The 27,754-nt window shown below is 44.8% G+C and overlaps 1 protein-coding gene across 1 annotated transcript in view; it reads left to right on the forward strand.

Annotated features, from left to right (window-relative positions):
* The window catches only part of LOC147712256 (disintegrin and metalloproteinase domain-containing protein 9-like), a 1,115,055-nt gene that overhangs the window by 450,828 nt on the left and 636,473 nt on the right, over nt 1-27,754 (forward strand). The window contains exon 12 of the mRNA XM_086922984.1: nt 18,465-18,636. Within this exon, the coding sequence (XP_086779110.1) occupies nt 18,465-18,636 (172 nt within the window). The remainder of the gene's footprint in view (nt 1-18,464; nt 18,637-27,754) is intronic.

Consider the following 27,754-nt stretch of genomic DNA (forward strand, 5'->3'; position numbering starts at 1 on the left):
GTGCTGTGGGAGCTGTTCCTCCTATGGCATTATAAAATTTGTGGAAGGAAGGGTTAGTTTTCCAATCATTGTTGGGCTGCATTTATCATTTTATTACATTTCTAGCTACTCTTACTTTGAGAGACCTGAAATGCTGCCTGGTATTCAACTGATTTTAAATTGTGAAGACATAAACGCAGTTTCTGTTTCCACTAACTGTGTTTCAAATATTTTTATAAACTTATATTTTATGTTTTTAGCATTTAACTCCTTTTGGATACAGCTATTTTGATTTGTAATTGTATATGCGGCATGAGCCGGCATTCAACACACTGTAGGAATTCCAAAACACATTAAACAAAGGACTTCCTAGCGAGTTTTTAAAATAACAAAGTGCAAAGGACTCAGGGCCTGATTATGATGTTGGGCAGACTCATGTCCGCTTGACATCGCGGCGGTTTCGGGATCCACCGACCTCCGGTTGGCGGTCCCGACACCGCCATTCCAATGCGACTGCACATGGTGTTGTCGCATACTCCCATTCGGAAGCCAGTTGGTCCGACCGGCCAGTTTCAAATCCAACAGCTTTCATCATAATAAGGCTGTTGGATTTGAAACCTACAATGTGAGTCAGAAAGCTTTCGACCGACTCAAATCCTAATAGACCCCTCAGTGTCATGAAACACAGTCCATTAGACAGAACAGATCCGATCCCCACCAAGGTAAGAAAGGCAGCAGGTGCTGCTCTGCAGTGGGAAAGTTCAAACAGTAAAGTAGCCCTGATTTTTGCAATTAAAAAGACGTTGCCAGCTTCACAGTTAGCAAATCTGCCAAACCTTTCCATAGCCCGCATAAAGCTGTGAGCAGTCAGGGTTCGCAACTTCATGTCGTCGTAATGTTTTCTGTGGCTGATTTAAAAATAGAGGGCATTTTCGGCCGTCAACAAATGTTTTATTTCACAATACACCAATTCAGTGCAGTTGAAAACATTTGCAAAGTAACTTTCTTAGCAAGCTGGGCTGTCATAAGACTAGGAGGTGGCTAAGGCTGTTTTTCTTAGGTTTTACATTTCCAGGGTCCTGCGCTGCTGCAAAATGTATTTATTAATAATAGAGGTTTAGACTGTTGGTTCTCCAGAGGCAGGTAATGACAACAGCACCACGAGGTGTAGGGTGACCAACTGGAATGGGTGCAAACTCAGGACCGGGAGTGTAAAAATTCAGGACAAAGGGTCAGAATTCAGGACAAAAATTCAGGACAGGAGGTCAAAATTCAGGACAAAACTTCGGGACAAAAGGTAAGTTTTACAGACACATCAGAGGAGGTCGGGCAATAGAATATAATTAGGCCCATCCATATCCAAACATATTCAATCATTTGCAAACCTATCTCTCAAGTATCCTTCCATCCATCATTTCACTCATCCATCCCTCGATCTACCCTTTCACTCATCCATCCATTATCCATCCACCCTTTTACCCTATCCATCGGTACGCTCATCCATCGACTCTTCCATCCAGTCATCCATCAAACATCCATACTGCCTTTTATCCTTTCACTCATCCATCCACCCAGTCACTCATCCTTCCACCCATTCACCCTTTCAGTCATCCATCCATCCTCCCTCTCTCTCCACATCGACCCTTTCACTTAGCCATCCTCACTTCCTTCCACCCATCCATCTATTCATTCACTCATGAATCCATCCATTGACCCTATCAGTCATCCATCCACCAACCCTTTCACTCCTTCACTCATCTATCCATCCTTTTGTCCATCTAACCTCCCTTTCACTCACTCATCCAGCCTTACATCCACCTGTTTACTCATCCGTCCATCTATTCACCCTTTCACTCATCAAATCATCAATCCATCCATCATTTAGCTCATCCAGCTACCCATTAATTCACCCATCATCCATCGACCCTTTTAACCATTGATCTACCCTTCCACCCATACATACATTATTTTACCGTTTCTCTCATCCTTCCTTACACTCACTCATCCATCCATCCTTTCTCTCATTATCCATCCGTTCACCCTTTCATTCATCCATTCACCCTTCCACTAATCTATCCAGCCATCCACCCATCCCTTCACTTACTCACTCATCCACCTTTTCATATTAATTGTGAGCTGTGCCTTTGTCTGCAGAGTTGCAGATAGAAGAGGCCCATCAAGAATGTCATCCTTTTTCTAGTTCCTAAAGCAATGGGTGGGGTGGGGGAGGGCTCACTTTGCCCCTGTACATAGGCAATCTGAGTCATGAGCCATGCATGATGCACAGTGCCAGGCCATGAGGTGACTGTGACATGGTTTGTTTCCAGGGCTTTAAGTGGGATGAAAATACCGGGGGGTCGCTCCAAAGGGGGTGTTTGATGTAATTAAAGGCATAGCTTAAAACACGTAAGCTAAACATCCGTGCTTAGTATAGTGTGCTGCCTGACTGGTATTTAACCTCTTCTGTCATTGTATCCAGCTATATAACAACAAGTAACATAACACCTGCAACAAGCCAGAGCTATTGGTTTTGTCAATGGTTGTTAGTTGCATAAAATAAAAAAGTAGCAATCATGGCTTCCTTGAATATAATATTGAAAATGCATCAGTTCTAAAATGACGAGACTGTGAAAGAACTCTAGCCCCTTCTATTTAACTTATTTCACCAGCTTCTTTGGTCCAGAGGCTGGACAGAGGCTGGGGGAGACCCACCACATTCGATGCCAGACTGGACCATGTTCATTCTGCATGTGGCAATCAGCCAGCATACAACTCTGCAATGCCCAAAATTACAGACAAAAGGTGCCCGTAAAGGGATCCTCACGGACAACGGATGTGAGGTCCAAATTGCGGACGGACCGTGAAATTTATGAACAGTTGGTCACCCTACATCATACATAATCACATAAAGATGCACCCTCACATACACACACAGACCATCACGCACACATGCCACATCATATGCACAGAGTAGGAACTCACATAAATCTAATGACATCAGAAGTTGCAAAAACAACACAAACACGCATACTCTCACCGTCGTCAACCATAAATTAAAATCGTATATGCTTAAAACGTGAAAATGGGCAATGTTTGGATCCGTAAAACCTTTATTATTGACTCCTATATTTGCTGAGTCAGCATTTTACAGTGGCAGAAGAGCAGGCATCCCACCCAGTCTAAAAAAAAAACGAGACACCTTCCTCGCTCTGGGGGTGGTGTACACTTCGGCAAAAGTCCCTAATAAAATTAAGGCTAAAGACTTTGGAAAATGGAGCGCTTTTGCAGCATCGGGAAAGAACTATGGCGAATAATGAAAAACTGATCTCAGATTCTAAGTTTCTTAAATTTACTTGGGAACACTCATCCACAGGCTCAACTACCTCATTGGTGTTAGACCAGAGCTAGTTCTATCAAAGCTGTGTTTTGAGTAAATCTATTGCAGGCTGCACAGCACAGCTTTTTATGAATGTAGAGGAATCCTGTCCCTTGTGCAGAAGATGAGACACCAGCATCATCCAGACGACCAGGAACTCTTAAGTCAGTTTGGGGGAACTGACCCTGGCATACGCATTTGTTGAATTTGCCACACTGTTCACAAATATAATGTATATTATACCAATTTGGATTTTTTTTCATTTGTATATTTGTGAATCCTTCTAGGTTTTTTTCAGTGTACCTACTGGTGTGACATAGTAGAAGTATTTTCTGATAAATTTCAGACGTCTTACATTAATACCTTTGGACGCCTTCATTTATCACTAGTTTCAGAACAAAACCAGAATGCCATGAGCACCTATTACATTACACAAGGTCACATTAGTTTGTAGGCACCGGAGATTAAGGGATTTGCCAGAATAACATGTTTAAATTTGAAATTTTTTTTTCTTTCATTGTGTGTGGGTTACTTTTTTCCCTTTGTAACTGGATGTGAAACAACAAATTCCTTACAGAATAGTTTGGTCTTCTGAGTCACCTCTTCGACCCTATCACCACACTCAATGACCCTATCACCACACTCAATGACCCCAGCCCCATAGCACGATTTGTATACTTTACACTTCAAGTCTGTAAATGAAAACCGCCTGGAAGTGCGGCTGATAAAAAAGGCCACACTTCCAGGCCGTCTTCATTTACACTTCTTTGCTATGGCATGTGCACCCCCCTGGGAATGCAGTCACTGAGCCCCTAGGGGGGCCTGTCGCACAGGGGGGCGCATCGCACAGTATGAAGAACTCTGGCAGGAGGAGGCAGCAAATCCTGTATCTGTAGGGAGGGGTCCATTATCATTCTGTGTTTGGCAATTAGGCAGTCAAACAGAATGATAAAGGCCGATAGCAATCTGTGCTGAGAGGGGCTGTTGCAGGCCCTTCAGTTCACAGCAGTGTGAGCTGGCCCCTGCAGTGAGAGTTAGAGAACTCTCAGGCTGCTTGCAGGGGGGACAGCTTGCACCAACGGCCAGAATTACGGACAAAAGGCGTCCGTGAAAGACTTCCTGACGGACAACGGACAAGAGGCCCAAATAACGGGCAGTCCGTGAAATTTACGGACGGTTGGTCACCCTAACGAGGTGTGAGGCGGTACTGCCAGCAAGAGTTGAACTTGTGCTTCCTTCTTCCCTTAGACTTTATCGTAGGTCTGGCAAAACCTTCCGACCGTGTAGATTCACAAAGAGAGACCTTTGGGTCAGCACCACAGCTGTTGCTTTGGGTCAGCCCTACAGCCATTGGTTGCTTTGGATAAGCCCTACAGTCATTGGTTATTTTGGGACAGCCCTACAGCCATGAGTTTCTTTGGGGCAGCCCTACAGCCATTGGTTGCTTTGGGTCAGCCCCACTTAGCCTTTCCTTTGAGATAATGTCAGTCATGTATTGTATGAGCCCAGAGGGTAATTTCTCTCTCAGCATCCAGCTGTTGATTGTTGTCTGTTTCCACTTCCTGGCAAGTACATCCAATGTAATCGCAGAGTGCATAATTCTTTCCAGCACAGCTGTGGGGACTAATTGCTGAACAGATAAGCCACGATGGAAAGAACTCCTCCGACTAAAACAAGAGATTTCTAGATTCTATGTCAGGACCGGAGGCTTCAGATTATGCTATATCTTCCTTCGCTTTATTAACATAAAGTCTCCACAGCAGCTTAGGAAAAGATATAATAAGAACAAAAAATGCTTTAAACATAAAGCATTGACGTAATGTTCAACAAATCAAACAACAACTCCCAAGAGTCTCTTTGCATAACAATAGTCCATAGTCCTTCCACACTGTCCATCATCACTATATAACCGGACTTCTCATCATCTTCCCCCTCTTTCTTCGCTGCTCCCGCAGCCAGATAAGTGCTTTCCTATATTTTTCCCTTTTTCATTGTGATTGATTGTCTTGTGTACGATCATTTGGGGGACTCATTGCATGGTTTATTCCCTTACAGAGTCCCCAGTTGCGGGAACGTTCTTCGTTCCTACGCGACTTTATTCCCACTTGTGTGCGGTGTGTACATAGACCGCAAGGGGGCGGCCTGTCGTCTCGCCGACCCTTCGGCGCGCCTCCGCAGTGCCAGGAGCCGCACCGTGGAGTCGGCTTGCGCAGGAGCCAGCCCTCGCGTACCCCTCTGACACCTGGTGACCCGGGTCTGTAATTTACCCACTTTTGACGCCCGCTGGGGTCTGTATAGCAGCTCTGACCGCGTGAATCACCTTCGGTGGCCTTTGTGCACCTCTTTACCCGAGTGTGGCCTAGCGCGCTTGAGGGGTACGTAGACCCGGTCCCGGCGAGGAGGGTCTGCGCGCTTGGGGGTTGGTGCAGCCCACCTGCCACGTCAGTTGGCCCAAAACGTGATCGCAGCCGCTTGGCCTGCCCACATTCGAGAACTCTCTCGGTTGACGCCCTCTTGGGTGCCCCGCATTTGCCCTTGGTTCCGAGATGGAAGGGGAATACGAGGAAGAACCCTGCCCCTATCTGCAGGATGACGAGTTTTATCAGGCGGTGGACAATTCCATCTACCGCTGCGTGATGGAGGTGGTGGGGCCCATGGAGGACCGCCTTTCCGCCCGCATCGTGGAAGAGTGCGCGAAGCTGGCAGCGGCGCATGTGCCGCCGTCCCCCGAGCTCCCGGGGACGTCCGGCGGGTTGCCACCCGCCCCGAAGAGGCCTTGTAAGGAGGGGCCATCATCGGAGGCCCAAGGCGTGGACAGGGGCGCTTTCGAGCGTCTTCGTGACGCCTTCCTGGCTAAAGCGACGGCGGTGCCCCCTGCACCCTTGGTGGACCCTAGTACTTCGGGCGACGTGACTACGGCGCCCGCCTCCCCGATCTACGACTCTCCGGACACGGATGACGACGGGAGTCGACCCGCTCTTGGCTCCCGGCGCCTTCGGCCAAGGAGATGCCCCGGGATGAGTCGGGCATGCTGGACCCGGACGAGATTGTCCACCCCCGATCCGCGGCCTGGACTCCGGGGGAGACGGTGGCGAAGTTTGTTGCGGGCAGACTGCGCAAGCCCCTAGAAAAGGAGGCGAGGGGTTGCCTACGTGGGGAGTGCCCTCGGCCAACTTTGGAAGGGAAAGTGGCCACGACGCCGGAACTGGACCCCAAGATGGCCACCTTCCTGGCGAAATTTATGAAGGATCCCAGTAAAGGGATTGACCGGTCCTGGCGGGCCTGCCAGGACAAATTGTTGGATGCGGTCGGGCCCGCCACGAAGATCCTCGACATGGCGGAGGAGGCTCGAGCGAATGGCACCGCCATTTCACCGGAGGTGCCCTCGAATTGGGCCCAGAGGGTGATCGTGTTCTTGGGCAACGCCAACTGTGCCCTGTCCACTGAGAGGCGGCGTTCGCTCCTGATCAAGCTGGATCCGAAGCTGGGGGACCTGGCCTCGTCGGAGGCGGGTGCTGTGGCCCAGGGTGGCCTCTTCGGCGAGCCTTTCATCCGCGAGCTGGGCAAGTTTGTGAATACGTTCACGTCGCTGGACAAGGCCCAGTCTAGCATCAAGAGGGTGTTCCACCAGCGTTTCTCTGGAGGGGCCGGTCGCGGTAGGGGCCGCGCGATCGGCCGTGGTCAGCAGACCAACAACAAGGGACAAGGCTCCGGAAGAGGTCAATACCAGACCTCGGCCAACTACACCAACTTCTACCCCACCAGGGGACAGCGCTTCGGTGGCAGAGGGTTCAAGAAGAACTCCGGACAGGGAAATGCCCCCGGTAAGTGTACTTTGCTTGGATCAGGTTCCGATTGGGGGGCGGCTGGCAAGCTTTTACGGGGAGTGGGAATTGCTCACTGCCGACGCTTGGGTTTTGCAAACTGTACGAGGTTTCCATATCGAGTTTTACGACCAGCCAACTCAGGCGAGGCCCCCGCGCCCCATGGTTTTTTCAGAATCCGACGCGCGATTGATAGACGGAGAGGTCTCGGACTTGCTGCGCAAGGGAGCCATCCGTCTATCAACGCGCCACCCACATGGGTTCCTCAGCAACGTCTTCTTGGTAGACAAGACGGATGGGGGCAAGAGGCCTGTGATCAATCTCAAAGAGTTCAATGGGTGGTTGGTCTACCGTCACTTCAAGATGGAGGGGATCCACCTCCTTCGAGACGTGCTCCTCCCTCGGGATTGGATGGTGCGACTGGATCTCAAGGATGCCTACTTGGTCGTTCCCATCCACCCCCCTCATCGTCGCTTCCTACAATTCCTGTGGGACGACAAGGTGTTCGAATTCACCGCCCTGCCGTTTGGTCTTTCTTCGGCCCCGTGGTGCTTCACGAAGGTCCTCCACCCGGTGGTGGAGTTTCTCAGAAGTCAGGGGGTCCGGATGTTGGTATACTTGGACGACATCCTCCTCATGGGGCAGTGCCCGGAGGTGCTGGCGGGCCAGCTGCGTCAAGCTGTCAGCCTGCTTCAGAGACTGGGGTTCGTCATCAACGGCGCCAAGTCGGTTTTGGTTCCCACTCAGCAAATCACCTTTCTGGGTTTCGTGGTGGACTCGGTACAGGCGGTCTTGAGCTTGCCGGGTCGGAAGGTCGCGAAGATACGACACCTGCTTCGGCAGACGATCGCAAGGGATCGTACGTCACTGAGTCATATCGCCAAGGTGGTGGGCCTTCTCTCGTCCTCCAACCAGGCGATTTTCCCGGGCCCGCTGCACTACAGGGCTCTTCAGCGCTTGAAGGCGCAACATTTGCGCCGTGGGATGAGTTACGATCAGTGGGTTCCCCTCACGGACGAGGTGAAGGAGGAAATGTCATGGTGGCTGTCTCACATGGAGGCATGGAATGGTCGAGCGATCTTCGGTTCGGCTCCGGACCTGATCATAGAGTCCGACGCCAGCAGGTCGGGCTGGGGCGCCCGGTGCGGGGATTTTTCCACCGGCGGCGCCTGGTCATCAGAAGAACAACAATTGCATATCAATTGTTTAGAGCTCCTCGCGGGCTCCTTCGCAGTTCGCTGTTGGACCAAAGATTCGGTCAAGGCTTGTGTCCTGTTACGGATGGACAATATTTCGGCGGTTCGGTATGTGAACCACCTAGGAGGTCCTCGTTCCCGCGCCTTGGCGGACTTGGCGAAGGACTTCTGGGATTATTGCCTGTCTCGTCACATTGCGGTGACGGCGTAGTATCTGCCAGGCCAGTGCAATCAGGTAGCGGATTGGCACTCTCGACATCTCAGGGACGCCAGCCAGTGGAAACTGGATCTGGAAGTCTTCCGGTGGCTACACTCCCTCTGGGGCCCCTTCTCGGTGGACCTCTTTGCGTCCCGTCTCGACCACCAGCTGCCGCGGTTTTACAGCTGGAGGCCGGACCCTCTAGCGGAGGCCATGGACGCGTTCTTGCAGGATTGGAGTCGGGAACAGCCGTTTGCGTTTCCCCCGTTCTCCATGATCATGCGAACGGCGGCTCAAATACGCCGCCAGGTTGCGGAGCTGGTGTTGGTTACACCGCTGTGGAGGTCTCAAGTATGGTTTCCGGTTCTTCTGGAACTTTCTTGGGATTTTCCAATCCTACTCCCCCTGTTTCCCCTGCTCCTGACGAACCCGGATCAGGAACCTCACCCTCTCGTCATGCAGAACTCTCTCCGCCTCGTGGCGTGGAGGCTCTCAGGAGACGCTGGGCGCTCCCGGGCCTTTCGGGGTCGGCTGAGCACTTGCTCTCCAAAGCATGGGCCGATAGTACGACGAAGCGTTACAGATCCGCTTGCCTTAAGTGGATGCGTTGGTGTTTACGAAGGGATCTGGATCCCATGGTCGCAGGCCTTGTTCCCGTGCTGAATTTCCTGGCGCATTTGGCCGACAAGGGTCTAGCATATAGGACGATCAATGCTATTCGATCGGCGATTTCTGCTGGCCATGATAACATCGATGGCCATCCGGTAGGGGAACATCCTTTTGTGTGCCGGCTTCTGCGGGCTATTCGCCTCGCGCTGCCGCCAGAACCCAGGTACTCCGTCCTTTGGGACGTCAATTTGGTTCTGAATTTGTTCCTGTCGTGGCCGGCCAATTCCTATCTGTCTCTTAAAGAGCTGTCGGCGAAGCTAGCCATGTTGTTATGTCTGATTTCTTGTAGGCGCATCTCGGACGTGCGTGCGCTGGATGTCTCTGCACGCGTTTTTTCCCCGGATGGGGTTACTTTTACCGTGGGCCGACGCACTTAGACGTCGTCGCGTTCCATTTCATATCCAGCCTTTCTTGACACTCCTAAGTTGTGTGTCGTGCAATGCCTCAAAGCATATGAGGACCTGATCTTGGATCTGCGCCCTCCGGGCGAACGTCAGTTGTTGATTGCCCTGCGGAAGCCACACAAAGCTGTCTCCTCCCCCACTATTGCTCGGTGGGTGCGATGGGTCATGCAAGAAGCGGGCATCAATACTTCTCTCTTTGGAGCACACTCCGCCAGGGGGGCCATGGCCTCTAAGGCATTCTCGGTGGGTGCTCGTCTGGAGGACCTAATGCGAGCAGCGGATTGGTCCTCGGACTCCACCTTCAAGAGGTTTTATTTTAAGCCGGTGGTGGATTTGGCTCAGTTGGTGGTAAGTAAGCTTTAAACTAGCATAATCTGAAGCCTCCGGTCCTGACATAGAATCGAAATTTGCCTAGCTTACGTAACGGTAAGTTTCAATTCTATTAAGGACACGGAGGCGAGGATTATCCCACCCAGGCCACAGTTGTGTCTCTACCCACCCGTATGGCAGTAAGTAAAGCGTTTTCCTTTACATTGTCGGTACTGTGTTAATCATTGAATGCTCCTCGCCTTGTTGTCGCATTCCTGGACCACCTCGCTGATGCTGTTCCTTTTTTGACAGGCAACGACGGTGCTAAACAGGACCAATGAGGCTCAAGCGTGATCTGCGCGAAGAAAGAGGAGGAAGATGATGAGAAGTCCGGTTATATAGTGATGATGGACAGTGTGGAAGGACTATGGACTATTGTTATGCAAAGAGACTCTTGGGAGTTGTTGTTTGATTTGTTGAACATTACGTCAATGCTTTATGTTTAAAGCATTTTTTGTTCTTATTATATCTTTTCCTAAGCTGCTGTGGAGACTTTATGTTAATAAAGCGAAGGAAGATATAGCATAATCCTCGCCTCCGTGTCCTTAATAGAATTGAAACTTACCGTTACGTAAGCTAGGCAAATTTCGATTCATTTGTTACACTTACTGTTTTGTGTTAAACAACCATGTTTTGAAATGATTTCGTTTTGGATGTCAAAAATAAGCAACAATCCCCCACATGCATCAAGCATTTTTGGAGTCGCAAACGGTGCGATTCCTTAAAATCGGCCGTTTGCGATTCCAAAAATGCTTTTTCAGATGCATCATTATTTTGTGATGGAAATCGCTAATTTTGCGACTTTCCAGAATGCGAATGCATTTAAGGAATCGCAAATTTGCGATTCCTTAAATGCAATGCATCATTCTTAAATCAAATTGCGAATACAAAGTTTGCAAGTGCAAATTACCACGAGGTTGACCCTCGTGGTAAATTGCGAAAAATGTTTAAAATGTTCTAATTTACATTTTAAACAATGTTATGTTACAGACACACATGTCCTTAGGGGATCTATGACAGAATTTCGACAGACAGAATTTCGACCTACACAAATATCGGCGTAATTATATCGATAGCAAAAATATCGACGCCCTATGTACAACATGGTAAGTACCAAAATATCGAAAAAATAATATCGATGTTAAAAATATCGTTGTTAAATATATCGATTTTTATTTTTATTTTAAATAACATAAAAAATACTTTAAATAATACTTATTAATTACTTAAACATATTTAAATATATGTAATAATGGTAAAAAAAAATAATACATATTTAATTTAAAAAATAATAATAATAAATCATATATAATATATAATTACTTAACAATAATTACTATTCCCACTCCAGTAGGTGCAACAGTAGGGAAAACTGACCATGAACCCTAAAAATACCCCTTTACCCAAAAACCTAAAACTGACCCTGAACCCTAAAAATACCCCTTTACCCAAAAACTGAAAACTGACCCTGAACCCTAAAAATACCCCTTTACCCAAGAACTGAAAACTGACCCTGAACCCAAAAAATACCCCTTTACCCAAAAACCTAAAACTGACCCTGAACCCTAAAAATACCCCTTTACCCAAGAACTGAAAACTGACCCTGAACCCAAAAAATACCCCTTTACCCAAAAAATGAAAACTGACCCTGAACCCTAAAAATACCCCTTTACCCAAAAACTGAAAACTGACCCTGAACCCTAAAAATACCCCTTTACCCAAAAACTGAAAACTGACCCTGAACCCTAAAAATACCCCTTTACCCAAAATTACTAAATATTACAATTAAATTACTTCCCACCCTATTCCCCTATAAACCCACAACCCGCTCCAGTAGTAAAACATATAATTTACTAAAAAAATACATAAAGTAGCAATTAATTAATCAATAAATCAATTAAAATAATTCATTGCCAATTACTATTGAATTGCAAAATAAATTAATCATTAAAAAATAATTATTTAATTACAAATAAATTACTTCCCACCCTATTCCCCTATAAACCCACAACCCGCTCTAGTAGTAAAACATATAATTTACTTAAATATATACATAAATTATCAATTAATTAATCAATTAATCAATTAAAATAATTCATTGCCAATTAATATTTAATTGCAAAATAAATTATTCATTAAAAAATAATTATTTAATTACAAATAAATTACTTCCCAACCTATTCCCCTATAAACCCACAACCCGCTCCAGTAGTAAAACATATAATTTACTTAAAAAAATACATAAATTAGCAATTAATTAATCAATTAATCAATTAAAATAATTCATTGCCAATTAATATTTAATTGCAAAATAAATTAATCATTGAAAAATAATTATTTAATTACAAATAAATTACTTCCCACCCTATTCCCCTATAAACCCACAACCCGCTCTGGTAGTAAAACATATTATTTACTTTTTATATTTTTTATTTATAAAAACATATTAAACACATATTATAACAATTAATTTAAATACTTAACTAATATTTCTAACACATATTAGTAAATCGAAATTACTTACATCGATATATATGCTATCGATATAAGTAATGTCGATATTACTTACATCGATATATATGCTATCGATATCAGTAATTTCGATATTACTTACCTTAGGGTCGATATTCTGGACATCGATATTCTGTCCCATCGATATTAGCAACTCGATATAAGTGTAAGTCGAAATAAAAAAATCAATATTTTGACAGTTTACCGTCCTTAGGACATGTGTGTGTGAAACATCCATTTAAAAATACATTTCAGGGGTGCAGGGGGGGACCCCCCCCCCCTGCACCCATGGAATGCATCAACAATTTGTGAATTCAAAATTGCGAATTCGCAATTTCCATTGATTCCTATGGGCCTTTTGGCCCATAGGAATCAATGGGAATAGCGAATTCGCAATTTTGAATTCGCATAATATTTGCGATTCGGTAAAAATTGCGATTTTTACCGATTCGGAAATATTATGCACTTTCTATGATACAGCCCGTTTTGCGAATCCATATTTGCGATTCGGTAAAAATCGCAAATTTGGAGACGCAAAACGGGAGTTTGATGCATGTGGGGGTAGGTCTCAACCGGATTCAATGAGGAAGGCAAATACACATGTATGTACAAAACATTACAAAAAGGAAAAAGGGAGGCTCCTGGTTATTTTTTCAAAGGTGCTCATGGCATCATATATTTGAAATCGCAGTTTATACAGAACAGTTGTATCAGCACTGTGAGCATAAAATACAAAATCAACCCAAAAGGACTTGGTGCACGTTGTGCTCGTGACATAAACCGTGACGGCACAAGTGACAAGTGAAATAAACAGAGAGAGGCCCAAGGTGACAACGTGATGAAAAATATAAACAAGGATCAATGGTTCAGCAAAAATGGCTATTTACAGTGATTGAGCACGGTTTAATACTTTTTATGAACCAAAGTTGAAAATGTGCAGTGAGATGCGCTGATAAATTGGTCGACGCCGTTTCGATCCTATTGATTAGGATTATCTTCAGGACCGGGTTGCCACTTTGGAGGTGCTGTAGGTAAGGAGAAGTAAATAGTCGGTGGTATGTAGGTTGGCTCCGTGATGAGTCATGGTGTCTGTGTAAGTGATAGAGATCACTGGTATGGCGCAGCGTGAGGAAGTATAGGACTTGCCTAAGTGGACAAAGTTCCAGCGTGAGTAAAGCAACCACGGGAGAGGCGCTGTGAGTAGATGCATCTTAAAGGAGCCAAATAAGTTGGGATGTCCACATGTCCACCAGTAGAAATATAACCGGGTCGGAGCTCCGATCCTCTGTGTAGGTTCGGAAAGGATGCCGTTGTTAGTAGCAGTTCAAATGGAGGAGTGAATCCGTAGTCAGGAGATCAGCGTTGGACTGCCACTGACCATATCATGAGTGGTGCAATATGTGAAGCACAGCAGTGCATTGCGAGGGCGTGAGTTATAGTTAGCTCAACTAACTATAATGGCCGAATTTCTCTGGTTTTGTACAAGTGAAATGTCCAACAAACTATAACTTCCCTGTAACCTTTGGTTTTTTCCAGTGAATATTTAAAGTTTTTTAAAGGCTAATTTCTAACTATAAAGTCCCTGAAAACTATGTTTTTTTCAGTGAAAAAAAATATATATATTAGAGGTAATTCTTCAAGTCATAATTTTTATAAATTTATTACATAGCACCAAGGTGAAAATGGCCTACGCGTTTCAGCTGTAGCGATCAACAGGGCCATCAATATAGGGCCATATATATATATATATATGTGTGAGCAAGTTAAGGTTAGAGGCTGCACAGGTGGTGCCCCCAGAGGAAGAGAAGGGTGCCCCATGGAGTAGCTGGGTGGACCCTGGGAGTATGTACAGAGGATTTAAAATAGGTTCTGATTGGCGTAGAACTGGAATGTGCCCCTGCTGTTGCGGGCCAGGTCCATGTTCTATCGCCCCAAGCAGGGAAGCCCATCACAGTGGTGATTGGTCTACCCTGCGTTTTGGCTGGAAGGGGGTTGTGTTGGACCTGGGCCTCTTGGCAGGGTCATCCCTAAACTTTTTACCTTCCTCCAATACTCTCTCTGACCTATTTTGTTTGGTTTAATGACTCTGGGCACTTTACCACTGCTGACCAGTGCTAAAGTGCATATATATATATATATATATATATATATATATATATATATATATATATATATATATATATATATATATATATATATATATATATATATATATATATTATATATATAAAAATTCACCTTTCAGGAGTGCCGCATAAATTATGCACATAAGAAGCAGAGAACGCTGGGTAGTTTCCAAGTTTAGGAGGACAGCAGCTCCTATATAGAGCACCCTACAACACTAGTGTCACTCTGAATCTGCTCACCTCAGATGTCTGTTTTTCTAGCAACGTTTTAGCATAAGATTAGCACAGTGCCATCTATGCCGAGCTGTAAAATAACAAAACCCTTTTACCACTCCAGGCACAGTATTACAGCTTTGGATTAGTAAAATTCCATCCAAGCCAACAGTGAATAAGTAAAAGTAACACATGGCATATGTTTTGATCAATATGATGTTTAGCCTTGTCCAGACACCACAAGGGAGCACCCAGTATAAGTCAAAACAATACCATTTCAGGCTTAGAGTGCTGCATAAATTATGCAAAAAAGAATCAGAGAACTCTTGGTAGTTCCCAAGTTTGGGTGGAGACCAGCTCCTGTATAAACCACCCTACAACACCAGCTACACTTTGAATCTGCTCAATTTAAATTTCTATTTTTTCTAGAAAAGTTTTCAAGCATAGGATTAGCACAGAGCTATTCAGAAGCCCTGGAAAGGGACAGTCATTTGCCATTTCTATAGCAAAGTCTTTAAGCATAGGAATAGCCCAGTGCCATCCATGCAGACTTGTAAAATAACAAAAGCCTTTTACCACTCCAGACACAGTATTAAAAGCTATAGTACTGTATCATAAGTTGGGGCAAGGAGTAAGACCACATCAGCCATTGACCGAATCTTAAAAAGTAATCACCTTATGTGTCAGTGAACCCGTGGGCCAATGTCAGCTTGTCCAACTTTACATATATTATTTTTTTTTCTTTTCATTGTGTGAGGGCCCTCAACTTCCTAAACACAGCTTTTCTGCCCTCACTACCGCTTGCACCACTTCCCCTGTGAGCACTAAAAGGCCAAACATATTTCAATGAGCAGTAAAGCATATTTTCATGCAAGCCCATATGTGTCCAATCTTCGAGTGCACTACAAAACCATTTAAAGATGGATCCTGATATGCACACCTGGATTGCTATCTTTAAATTGGCGCCGCAGACTCAGCTTTCCATGCTGATTCCTCGAAATGAAACCTACATTCACATGTAGATGTAAATCTGTGATTGTAGATTTTTATTTTAATCCTGCACTGGGAGATGTTATCAGTTATGTTATGTTATGTTATGTTATTTACATTTTTAATGCGCACAGCTGCTCCAGCGAAGGAGCGTCCTGGCGCAGGGAAAGGTAGACACAACATAACACTAAATCCAGCAGCAAAAAGCAGAACACTTAAAACAGGGAACATTTAAAACAAGAAGGTTTTCAGGGCCCTACGAAAGGATATTAAATCATCCAAGAGGCGGATTTCCAAGGGGAGCGCATTCCAGAGGGTTGCAGCTTTCACTCGAAAGGAGCGACCCCCTATCCGACTAAGTCTGAAACGGGGGACAACCACCAAGGATTGTTCAAGGGATCGGAGTGAGCGAGTAGGAACATAGGGAGAGAGCAGTTTGTTAAGTATCACAGGTGCCGACTCTCGAAGAATTTTGAAAACCAGGCAGAGAGCCTTGAATTGAATTCGCTTGTTTATCGGGAGCCAGTGCAGGGACCGCAGAGTATTAGAGGTGAGGCAGGTCCGGGGCAAACCGACCACCGCCCTAGCCGCAGCGTTCTGGACTCGCTGTAAACGAAGGATCTCAGCTTGGTTCGCTCCTAAAAGGAGTGAACTAGCGTAGTCCAGCCGAGAGATAATCATTGCTTGAATGACCAGCTGTCTTGTAGGAGCATCAAAAAATCTGAGCAGGGGTCTTAGCCCGCGTAATACTCCAAAACAGCAGGCCGCCACTCTCTTCGTGTGAGTCACAAAGCTTAACGTGTGGTCAAGCCATACTCCCAGATTCCTGAGTTCCAGGACGGGGGCCGGAGCTGATCCCAGCTCAGGAGGCCACCATCCGTCCCCCCAGAGGTCCGCATCCTTTCCAACGATCATCACCTCCGTTTTTGTCGCGTTCAGCTGGAGACAGTTGGTATTCATCCAGCTGGCCACCTCTCTCAGTCCACTTCGGAACCTGAGGGCATCCTGCTTGGCATCCCCGCTGATCGTAACCGCCAACTGAGTGTCGTCGGCGTAGGAGACAGCAAAAAGGAGAGCTGGAGAGAGTCAATGAAAGGGACTAAAAATAAAAGAGAAAATATAGAGGAACAGAATTAGAGATTTATGACAACAAACCAGGATGGTATAAATAATGGTTCACATACACACAAAGAGGGATCATAGAAATAGATCCTGCACTTACTAACAAAGATATTGGGCAGAGTATAAAATATTGCTGTTGGTGCAAAGAACCCGGAGTACTGCCCCTCTTTACTCCGAAAGGAAACAACATTTCCAGACAATATGCATTATTGTTGGTTCAGCACTCAGGATTTGATAATTTCATCAAAATAAAAATATTTATATTTTAATACATGTTCTTGTCCTTTGAGCTATAGAAATATTCATCCACAGTTCTATTGTAAAGACAGGTTTCAGTTGGCTGGAACAACGCAGTTTGGAGGGGGTGGGACTTTACTGACAGAAGACATAAAAATCCTTACAATTCACTCGATGTCAAAACTCTTGATGTTGTCTATACAATAGAACTGTGGAAAACCGATGTTGTTTAAATACAAATCAGAGCCTTGAAGAAGTCCTTGTTGGATGAAACGCATTGGCTATTGTGTGTTGGCGTGGCTTTTAAAAGAAGATAATGAATAAAAGAAATATTTAATAAAGAAACTTTCTACTATAGATTTGTCATATGCTTGATTCTCAACTGGCATGAATATTTGTATAGCTGAAAGAACAAGGACATGTATTAAAATATAAATATGTTTTATTTTGAATATAATACGCTTTGGCACTTTCTCAATGTAGTCATTTGACCCATCCTTTAGATGCTGATAGGACATAACTCCTATAGCACACATTCTATTAAACCAAAATCAAATATTTGGGTGCAGTAGGATATGTTGTATTACTGAATTTCTGACGTCTGTTTGAGCGGACTTAACCGTGTCATATTCGCCCATCAATGTAGGTGATTGTCATTGTATATGAAACTAGTACAAAGTATGTTTTATTCCTTCCCAAAAATTTACATTCATACAAATACATGTATGTACTTATGCAAGTGTGTGTGTTTGAATAGATACATGTTAAAAAACAAGAGGTTGCTGCTGTACCAATTTCTGGTTTTCTTGGTGCTGTTAAATTGCATACGATAAATTGTCAACACTGGTATAAACTTCGAGGCCAGTAAAGTTCACTTCGAAATCCATTTTTATTAAGACATTGGGGAATAAGAATGAGAGAGAAAAAAAGCAAGACAAGTAGCCATGGCCAGGGAGCAGACATGAGGTTAATCTCTAGGTGGCTAGAGAATGAGCAAGAGTTTGAGCCCTAACTGTGCCCCAATATGGGTAAGAAATAAATGTCAGAAATGTAGAAACAGTGTATACATTTTCATTCAAGATTCGAGAAATAGAAATGCATATATCTATTTATTACATATGCGCCTCCAAATGGCGCTCATTGACAGAAAGGTTATGAGGTCATTGGGTCCCATGTTAGCTTGATTCACCATGGCGGCCACCTCTGAGTTATTGACTCCATCTTATTAATTGGCTGTACTTCCTTGTAGAGGAGCAAAGAACTTCAGCACGTGCAGCAGCCAAGACTTTCAGAAACTCATTCTTCAGAAAAAAGGAAATTGCCTGAAAAACGCCCCCAAACCCAGCGAAGTCCTGACAGAGCCAGTCTGTGGCAACAACATTGTGGACTCGGGGGAGCAGTGCGACTGTGGTTCCGTTCAGGTAAAGGCCTCAGTATTCATCGCTCAGGTATGAGAATTGTTAGCGCTCCAGGCAAAATTGCATTTTGCCATAACCACTTCCCATTATTCTAACAAGCATTGGTAAATGCATTACATTGCGCCTATGTGGTTAATAATAAGCTGTTTTTTGTTGTAAGTTGTAGCTTGCTGACTAGTTGTACAATATAAGTGACAGAATGTCTGTTAAAGGGTTATGACTTGTTTATGTACAAGAAGGCAATATATTGCGCTGCTGTTACTAGTGGCTAGTGCGGGTTAGTAATAGTAAGATTTTGAAACATGAAATGAAAGAGGGAAATAATAGAATTAACTGATGTAATAGCAAAATTTTGTGTTTAGAGTTCTGACAACTTTTGGACCTGGTGCCACTGCACCTGCTGCACCATTCAAATAATGCCCCTAGTGCCTGCAAGATAACTGCATTTGTGACTGCCTGTTTAGTAGTAACATCTAGCAATATTTGGTGTTTAGAGGAGCGATGGCCACTTTTGGCTACGGTGTCACTGCACCAGCTGCACCATTAAAACCATGACCCTGTTGTCACTTGTGACTGTCTGTTTAGTTTTACATTTTAGCAATATTCTGGTTTTAGTGGTTTCCAGAGCTTTTGGTTGCCACTGCATCTGCTGTACCATTCAAATCAAGTCCCTTTTAACTGCAAGGTAACTGCAATTGTGACTGCCTGTTTAGTAGTCAAATATAGCAATACTATGTATTTAGAGAGTTCTAACAACTTTGGGCCCGGTTCTATTGCACCTAATGCACCATTCAAATCATGACCCTGTTGTCTACAAAGTAACTGCACTTGTGACTGTCTGTTTAGTAGTAAGATATAGTATGGCTCTTGTATATTAACTTTATTTTTAAAGTGCAATATTTAGTACAACATTTAGAATGGGATCATAATGACCAAATAGATTAAGTTGAAAAAATAAATCCGGTAATGCCTACAAAATGCAAAGATAAGGTACTAAGGCATGAATAGGAAATGCCACAAACGTTGTAAGGCTAAAGCATCTGCTTTCCACAACTAAGTAATGAAAAACACACATTCCAGCATACTGTTAGAAACTGTCTGCCTTTTCTGTGGGAACAGATCTTATCTTGACAGTGAATGGGGCTTAAACTGTGAACAGCTTTAGTAGAAGTATCGTAAATGTGTGCAGCCATGGGGAGTTAACAAAACAAAAAGATTTCCAAGTACAGTGCAAGCACTGTGCAGGCGAAGCATAAAACAGATGTTTTCAGGTTGTTGCCTCACATTGCCTAATGGAACCACCGCCCCTCTCAAGTACTGAGTTCCGACCCGTGAACCTGAAGAGCAGTGTGTTTGTGGCACTGTCTGGGTACTACAAAATTACCAGGGAGACTCTTCATCCATTCTTGAAGATGGGTATAAATATAACCACAGGAACTTCTCTGTGGTAATAACACGTATGTTGGATTTTATTATTTCAAGGCTTTTCACCTAGGCTCATCAGTGTCTAGAATTATTCAAACCTTTCTGCACTACAGCTGTCGGAAAATAGGCTTAATTTACGTTCTGAGTGAGCAGATCACTATGTAGTCTTGATGCGACTTGAGATTTTGGAGAATATTCTTTTAAAGAGCTGGTCATAACGTGTTGGTGCACGTTAGTAGCATACATTCTCCAATCAGCGGTCACGTTTCTTACTGCACTTCTGTGAAACCTACTGCAGTGTTTGAGGCCAAGTGTGAGACCTAGTTCCATATGACTGTTCTTCTAAAAAACCATAAGTTTCAAGAGGATCTGAATGAAAAAATACCCAGCCTAACAGAACCATGACTGTCGCTTTTCTCAATCAGTTCTGCCCACTTTGCAATAATCCCGAGATTTGCTTTGGTGCATTTAAATAGGAGGAGCTACCTGAAATACCCACAGCATCTGTTGGCACCTCTTTTGCATTGCTAATGGTGTTATTTAAGTGTTTCCAGAGCTGTAGATAAAGAATAGATGAATGAAAGACAAGGAAATAGTAGTAGACAGATGATTCGCTGATGATGAGGTGAAGCAAAACAGACAACTTTTGAGATGTTATTTATAAAACCCAGACGATGAGTAATGTTTCCAATGGAAGGCAATATCAGAAAAAACAATGGTCCAAACCGAAATTGTTCATTAGATCAATAAATAATGTGCTCACAGTTGTACATTTTTCATTATTCAATGAGTATTTGAATGAATCTACTCTATAGAATTGATCAGTGGAGATTGTTTAGCCAAATACAATAAAGCAACTACCTGAAAAACTGGATTTATTCCAAAAAAGGAGTTTTTAATAGATTACTCCATCACAACAAAGTTAATTATATACATTTTTTGCATCTTCAATGCTGACGGTAAAAAGGGGGAGCAACCTGCTTCTAAAAAGGGGGGTGCCAGAAAAAGGAAAATAGGTGATTGAAAGAAAAGGGTGTAAGCCTCAACGGAAAAGTGACATAAGATTTGGGATAAATTGAAGAACAAAGCTGTAAAAGATCCAGCTGGTTAAGTAATAAGGCCACTGATGTTTGTTAATCTTTTATCATTTATACAGTCTCAACTGGCATGTATAATGAAATTTCTCAATAGATAGTGGTCCTGTTTGTTTATAAAAAGAAGAAGCGTCGACGTTTCGACCCGACTTGGGGTACAGGGGTAACTGGGAACCTCGACCTGCGGGTCTTCCTCAGGACGTGTATGACACAACCTTCATACCATAGCTTTTCAAATTGTGAACCTAGGGTAAATCAAGGCAATGTTCAGGGAGTTGCAGGGATTGGAATTATGAAAAGGGCCAAACTCTATTTTTCGCTTACCTAAGAATTTCTTTTAAAGGAGTGTCCTTGGTCCTCCTACACCTGGATGGACGATGTATATGCTTGACCGTTGTATATCCCACACCTATAATTAATAAGGTGTAATCGGTCTATCAGAGTGAGTTCTCAGTCTACATTCATAGTTGTGAGACTTCCTAAAGTACTATATGGTTTACTTACCAACCGAATTGGGGGTAGCCGCGTGTCGTAGTCAGTCTTGGGCGTAACAGAAAGAGGGGGGCCAATTCCAGACCCTGAGGTGGCAGACACAGCTCACAGACAGACACCGTCAATTACTACAGAGTCTGTAGTAATTGACGGTGTCCGTCTGTGAGCTGTGTCTGCCTACAGAGGACACATTAAATGTGTGTTACCAGGATGCCGTTCTAATGTGTATGATTCGTGGTTTGACAAGACAAACCAGGCATTGCCTACCTTGTCGTGTCTTACGTGGCCATCATTCGCTAGAAAATTTTCTCGGGTAGTATACTGCTCACAACCAGACACGGGTAATTACTGAAAAGAGGGCACATCAAATGTGTGTTACCAAGTGCCGTTCTAATGTATGTAACACGCGGTTATTCAAACGAACGTGATGGTACCTACCTTTATGTGTTTTGTTCGGCCATCACTCGTAGAAATGTTTACTCGGGGAGGGACACTGTTCTAATCGGCACCGGTTGGCGCTGGAAAAAGAAGAACATAAGTGTTGTTACCTCGAGGGAGGTGAGCGTGCATAGTGCCTCGTGAATCCTGAGCTTCCAGCATCGAGAGACATACCTTGCCGAGTTGCGCGTCCGCTGCTGGGGAATTCCACAATGCCAGGTACAACCGCAAAGTAGTGACGTCTTACAGACGTATTAGACGTTCACAGAGGGAAAGACATAAAGAACAGACTCGCCCAAAGTGTGAGCTCGATCGGGCTCTCAATGATAGCTTTTTTCAAAAAGGGGAAAGACTTCCAGATTTCGATAAGTCATCGATATCCCGTCCCTGATGGACAATAGTGGGACAAACATACTACAGGGGATATCGCCAAGGAGATTCATGAACGTCATGAATTTAGTAATGAAAAAATAATAATCACATTTTGGATAAGTCATCTATTATTCAGTACTGCAATCTGTTTGTTAATTTCTTCGTACTCATTGAGGCCCTGTTTAATTGTGTCGAAAAAATGTATAAAACGACACTCTCAAAGGCTCAGTACTTGGTTAAAGTCTCCTCCTCTGGGGTTTGGTGTTACCTTTTCAAGGACGCACCATTTCAGGCTATCTGGTGCGTGTTCGAATTTGGTAAAGTGCTCCACGAGTGGTGCACCCAAGGTTTTACATTTGATGCGGCTGATGTGTTGTAAGATACGGCACTTTACCCTTTGAATTGTTTGGCCGATGTACAAAAACCCACATGGGCATGTAATCGCATAAATAACCCCACTGGAGTTACAGTTGCTATGTTCTTTTAACGTATGCGTATGATTATTATGCCTGAATTGTTTAATTTCTTGGGTTAGGGGGCATGCCTTGCAGTTTCCGCATTTCACATGGCCTCTCACTGGGGGGATCCCCCATAGGACCGTTTGGCTCGGCGGAGTTGTTGTTGGTAATAAAGCCTTCACAACATGATCCCTTATATTTTTAGCCTTCTTGAAAGCATGCAAGGGCAAAGGGGCATTCCCGATCTCATCAGATATCATATGCCAATATTGATTAATAATTTTCTTGATCTTATTACTTTTTGTAGAATAAGTGGTGACACACACTATTCGGTCCTCATTTTTGCTATTGTTATTTGTCAGTTCCAAGAGATGTTCTCTATGGTTATGCCAGGCACGTTTTCGTGCTTGTTTTAAGAGCCTAATTGGGTATCCTCTTTCATGCAGCCGTGCTAGGAGACCTGCCGATTCGTTAAAAAAGTCCTCCTTTTTAGCGCAATTCCTCCGCAACCTCAGGAATTGCCTAATTGGGAGGTTATCCCTGAGGTTGCGTGGGTGATGGCTGCTATAGCGGAGCAAGGTATTACGCTCACTACTCTTTCGGTGCAGACCAGTGTATAATATTCCCAATTCCGTATTGATCGTAATGTCAAGGAAATTAATTTTAGACCTGTCGGATTCTAGAGTAAATTGGATATCCGTGGAACGTGTGTTTAACCACTTCTGGAAGGAAGTAAGTTCGTCTGCATTTCCATTCCATATGATTAAGACGTCTTCTATATAGTGACGCCACAACCCAATATGGTTGAAAAAGGGGTTGATTTCATTGAGGACATTTGCCTGTTCGAATGCGTCCATAAAGATTATGGCTAGATTGGGGGCAAAGCTTGCCCCCATCGCCACTCCCTTCGTTTGGATGTAGTACTTACCCAAGAAGGTAAAAAAGTTTTTAGTCATTGCCAGTGTTAGAAGTTCAATAATGAACTCCAATGGAAGGCAGCAGCGGCCCGTCCCTCCCAAAGTTGCGTGGCGGGCTGGAGGAGCTAGGTGGGGAGGGAGGGTGGGGGAGGTGGAAGGGGTGGGGACAACATAAGAATAACAAATTAAAATAATTACTTACCAGATCACCGCCGTCTCCGCCATCCACTCCATCATGCTCTTCCTGCTTCTGGGACAGGCTCCCAGACTGCACTGCAGTAAATCATGGCTGCATGAAAGCAGCATCAAGATTGGCCTGAGCGCTGGGACTTTGCACTTCCAGTCAGATTGGGAGCACATGCCTGCTTTGTCCAGCCCCAGCAATGCAGCTGGGGCTGGAGAAAGCTTCACTGCGCATGAGGTATTTGGCTGGCCTGAAACCGCTGGCCAAACACCTCATGCCCAGTGAAGGGACAACGGCAGCCGCGGTGCGTCCATTGGGGCGTAGGGGCATAGCCCCACTAAGCCTGGTTGACGCACCTGCGGCTGCAACAGAGAGAGCACGGAGCACCTAAATAAAATGCAGCGCTTCGGGGGTTCCGACCGGGACAGCCCCGATGGAATAGGGAATGCGCAGGGGGTGGGGCTGGGTTAGGTTACAAGTCGACTGACTCTGCTGCGCAATTTAATTACGGGCGGAAACTTGCCTGCGCATGCGCCTTAGCGTCAACTTAGTCAAGTTGACTGAGAGGGACCAGGGGTTGTGTCTGCTGGGCCCCGTCCTTTCAAATGGCGCCAGGGCGAGTAGTCTTTGTGCCCCCCTCCGTCAGGGACGTGCGCGGTGACGTTTCCAGTAGTTGCGCACTAGAGTCTGACACTAAGTTCGGCGTTGTCAGACAGACCGTCACTCGAGCTGGTAAGTTAATAATAATTAATAAGCAGTGGCTGGCGCGCGGTGCTTGTATTTAAATGTCATATATAAAGGCTGAGGCAACAAGCTTGACTGTTTTTTTCCCTATTACGCTTCCCGTTCCTGCCTTTATTACAGGTACTCTTGAAGTATCCCCAGGGTGACATCGTCTGGAAGAATGCGGTATAAAGCGATATTTACACTCACAGCTTCCTTTGCAAGTAGCCCTTTGCGTTCTGTGTGTAGCAGAGATTGAGAATATTAATACATACCATGGTAGACGGAGTCAGTGCAATGATTTTTAGATATGATTCGCGCATTAATATCTTGGTTTTTATGTAGCACTTTATATCGCATTCCTGCCATTTCTAAGCATTGTAAAAGACAGGCGCTACTATTAGTCAATGTAAAGGTACACGATTTAGCCACCTCTGAGTGTAGAAAGACTGGGCCGTCTATGACGGTACTGGAACTTGTGACATGCAGACCACGGCACGTCTCGGCGGCGATCGCGCAAATCATGGCGCTGTCCTACCGGCATAAATTAGCTTGAATGAGTGCAGCAGCGTAAACAAGGCAGCGATAGGGTGGCGTGACAGCACACACCACAGAGATGGACGTTAGGCGGCCTCTGCTATAAATAAAAGGGAATATGACTCCGTGCTACAATTACCCAGTTTAACAGTATGTAGTTTGTTTATCTCAGAATGATGGAAGAGAGTCAGCTTGCCAGGATTTAAAACCAGTTACATGCGGACCGTAGCATATCTCAGTGACAAGCAATTAACTCACAGAGCCATTCTGCCAGCGATGGGTTTGCTGCCTAAGCAAAAATGAGAACACAGAGAGCTTCAGCTATGTGTTCAAACCAGGATGTGGAAACCGAGAAACTCCATTTATCTTGTTTCGTGACATGTTGTGTGCACCCATCAGTCATACCTTTCAGTGCTACAACAACCAGCCATAGCCAAAGTTTTAGTAGACCCAGTTTACTATTTCTAGTCAAACTTATCGATGTATTTTAAGTAAACGTTAATTCACGACTTGCACACAACTCAGGTGCCACATCAGTTTTCATTATTGAACAAAATACTTATCTTGTGATCTTCATCCTTCTACTCTTCCTGTATATCGAGTAGAAGTCAAGGCTGATGTAGAATTGAGCAATTAAAAACAAGAGAAAAACCCTGGCATCAAAGAATAATAAAAAAATGGAAAATCCATGTGGATGACATGCTGAACTCTGACACAGGAAGCGGAATCTGAGAGAGTTGGGTGAGAAGCTTGCAGCAGCTGCCGCAGAGCAGGAGCCAGGGCCAAGGAGGGCCATGGAGAGCATTAGTATGTTTAGAGCGCTCAGAACTGCTATAGGTGGCTTTGAAGTGGCATCAGTGCTGGGAGGTGTGGAACAGTGGTGCCGCAGTCGGCCCAAGAGGACTCTAAGGGGCAGATTTTCAAACCCCTTGCAACACTTTTGCGACACTTTTAACATGGTAAAAGTGACGCAAAAGTGGCGCAAGAGGCTTGTAAATCTGCCCCTAAATCTTCAATCCTAACCCTAACCTAGAGCCAAAGCGACGAGGTGCCTCAGGAATGATTGGAGGCGGTCCACCTTGGAGGTAGGATGCCCTTGCGCTTGTGTGCACAGCATCCGGCCTGGCTGTCTGCTGCTTGCCTGGCTGGCCATCCCCCTGAACTCACCATAAGCACTCATCAGTCAGTGTCCATCAGCTTCTGATAGCAAGGGGTGGTTGGCGGGCGTGCACAATTGACATTACTCCTGACGCTTCAGCTCGGCTCAGTTTTCAGCCCCCTGACCACTTGGCCACCTACCTGTTGTATTTAAAAACTAGTTGCTGGGAGCAGCAGCCAGACCAGAACCTGGGCAAGTTAAGGACCTGGGGCTGACATGGACAGATGGTTGCCAGAGGGGTAGAGAAGCTTCAGGAGCCGCTGTTCCAGTTGAGCTCTGAATCCACAGAAACGGCCCGGCCTGGTCCAGGTGCGGCTTGCAGTTGGGTGAGTTCCCTCACACACAGCACTACACGCCAACACCGGTGTTACTGCATTCACCCTGCGCCCTCCCCTCCACTGGCTTGCCCTGGTGTGCTCTCTTGTGCTCTGCTGCACCCTGACTGAACCCTAGGGACTGTCAGCCTAGGAATCAAAGAGGACGCAAGCCTGACCAGGATCACAGCCGCTGCGGAGGTGGTTAGTTATACGAAGAAGCAGGCTGTCCCTCATAGAGAAGGACTGCGCTATGAGTGACTGTCTCGTTTCCAGCTCGATCACGGGACTTATCCTCAAACAGTTAACAATGTGAACTTCACAACCTAAATGGCTTAATATTAACTGCAAAAAAACTCCACTATACAAAGAGGTTTCAATTGCTAATTCATGTGGCCTTGACCTCAATGTCGAAACGAAAGGAAAGGAAAGAATAACGCAGGAACCAGCCGTGCTCGATCCTTCACAGCCTAACCCACTCAGTCTGTTCAGTGGAATGTGGGGGGCTGGTGGAGAACGCAGCGATAGGCGGTCCAGCAAGGACCATCAAAACTCAAGATGTAGAACTCAAGTCCTACACTGGAAAAATCACCAAACAAATTAAAAACTAAAACCCAATCTCAGCTTAAAAAATGAAAGGACAACTTCGACACAAAAGTATAACACAACATCACATGGTAATAATGCAGTACAAAAAAATAGAACGCATTACCACAGCAAACACCACTGAAAAAATGTGCACACATCCCAGGTTAAAAAGAATGGCCCTCGAATTGGACGGTTCTTGCCCAGATATTGACTTTGCTAAATGCATATTTAGAAATCAGGAAGGCAATTGAGTCAATATTCTCACTCCCTCCTAAACCAATAAAGAGCAATAATCCACAGTGGTTTAATAAGGATTGCTCGAGTCAACAATTTGTTACTAAATACCCCCAATGCAGCACCTAAAGATTGTAGCCTAATAGCTAGCAGATGAATTACATTCAAGAAGGTGCTAAATATGAG

This window comes from Lissotriton vulgaris, chromosome 5 (assembly GCF_964263255.1).
Source record: "Lissotriton vulgaris chromosome 5, aLisVul1.2, whole genome shotgun sequence".
Taxonomy (NCBI): domain Eukaryota; kingdom Metazoa; phylum Chordata; class Amphibia; order Caudata; family Salamandridae; genus Lissotriton; species Lissotriton vulgaris.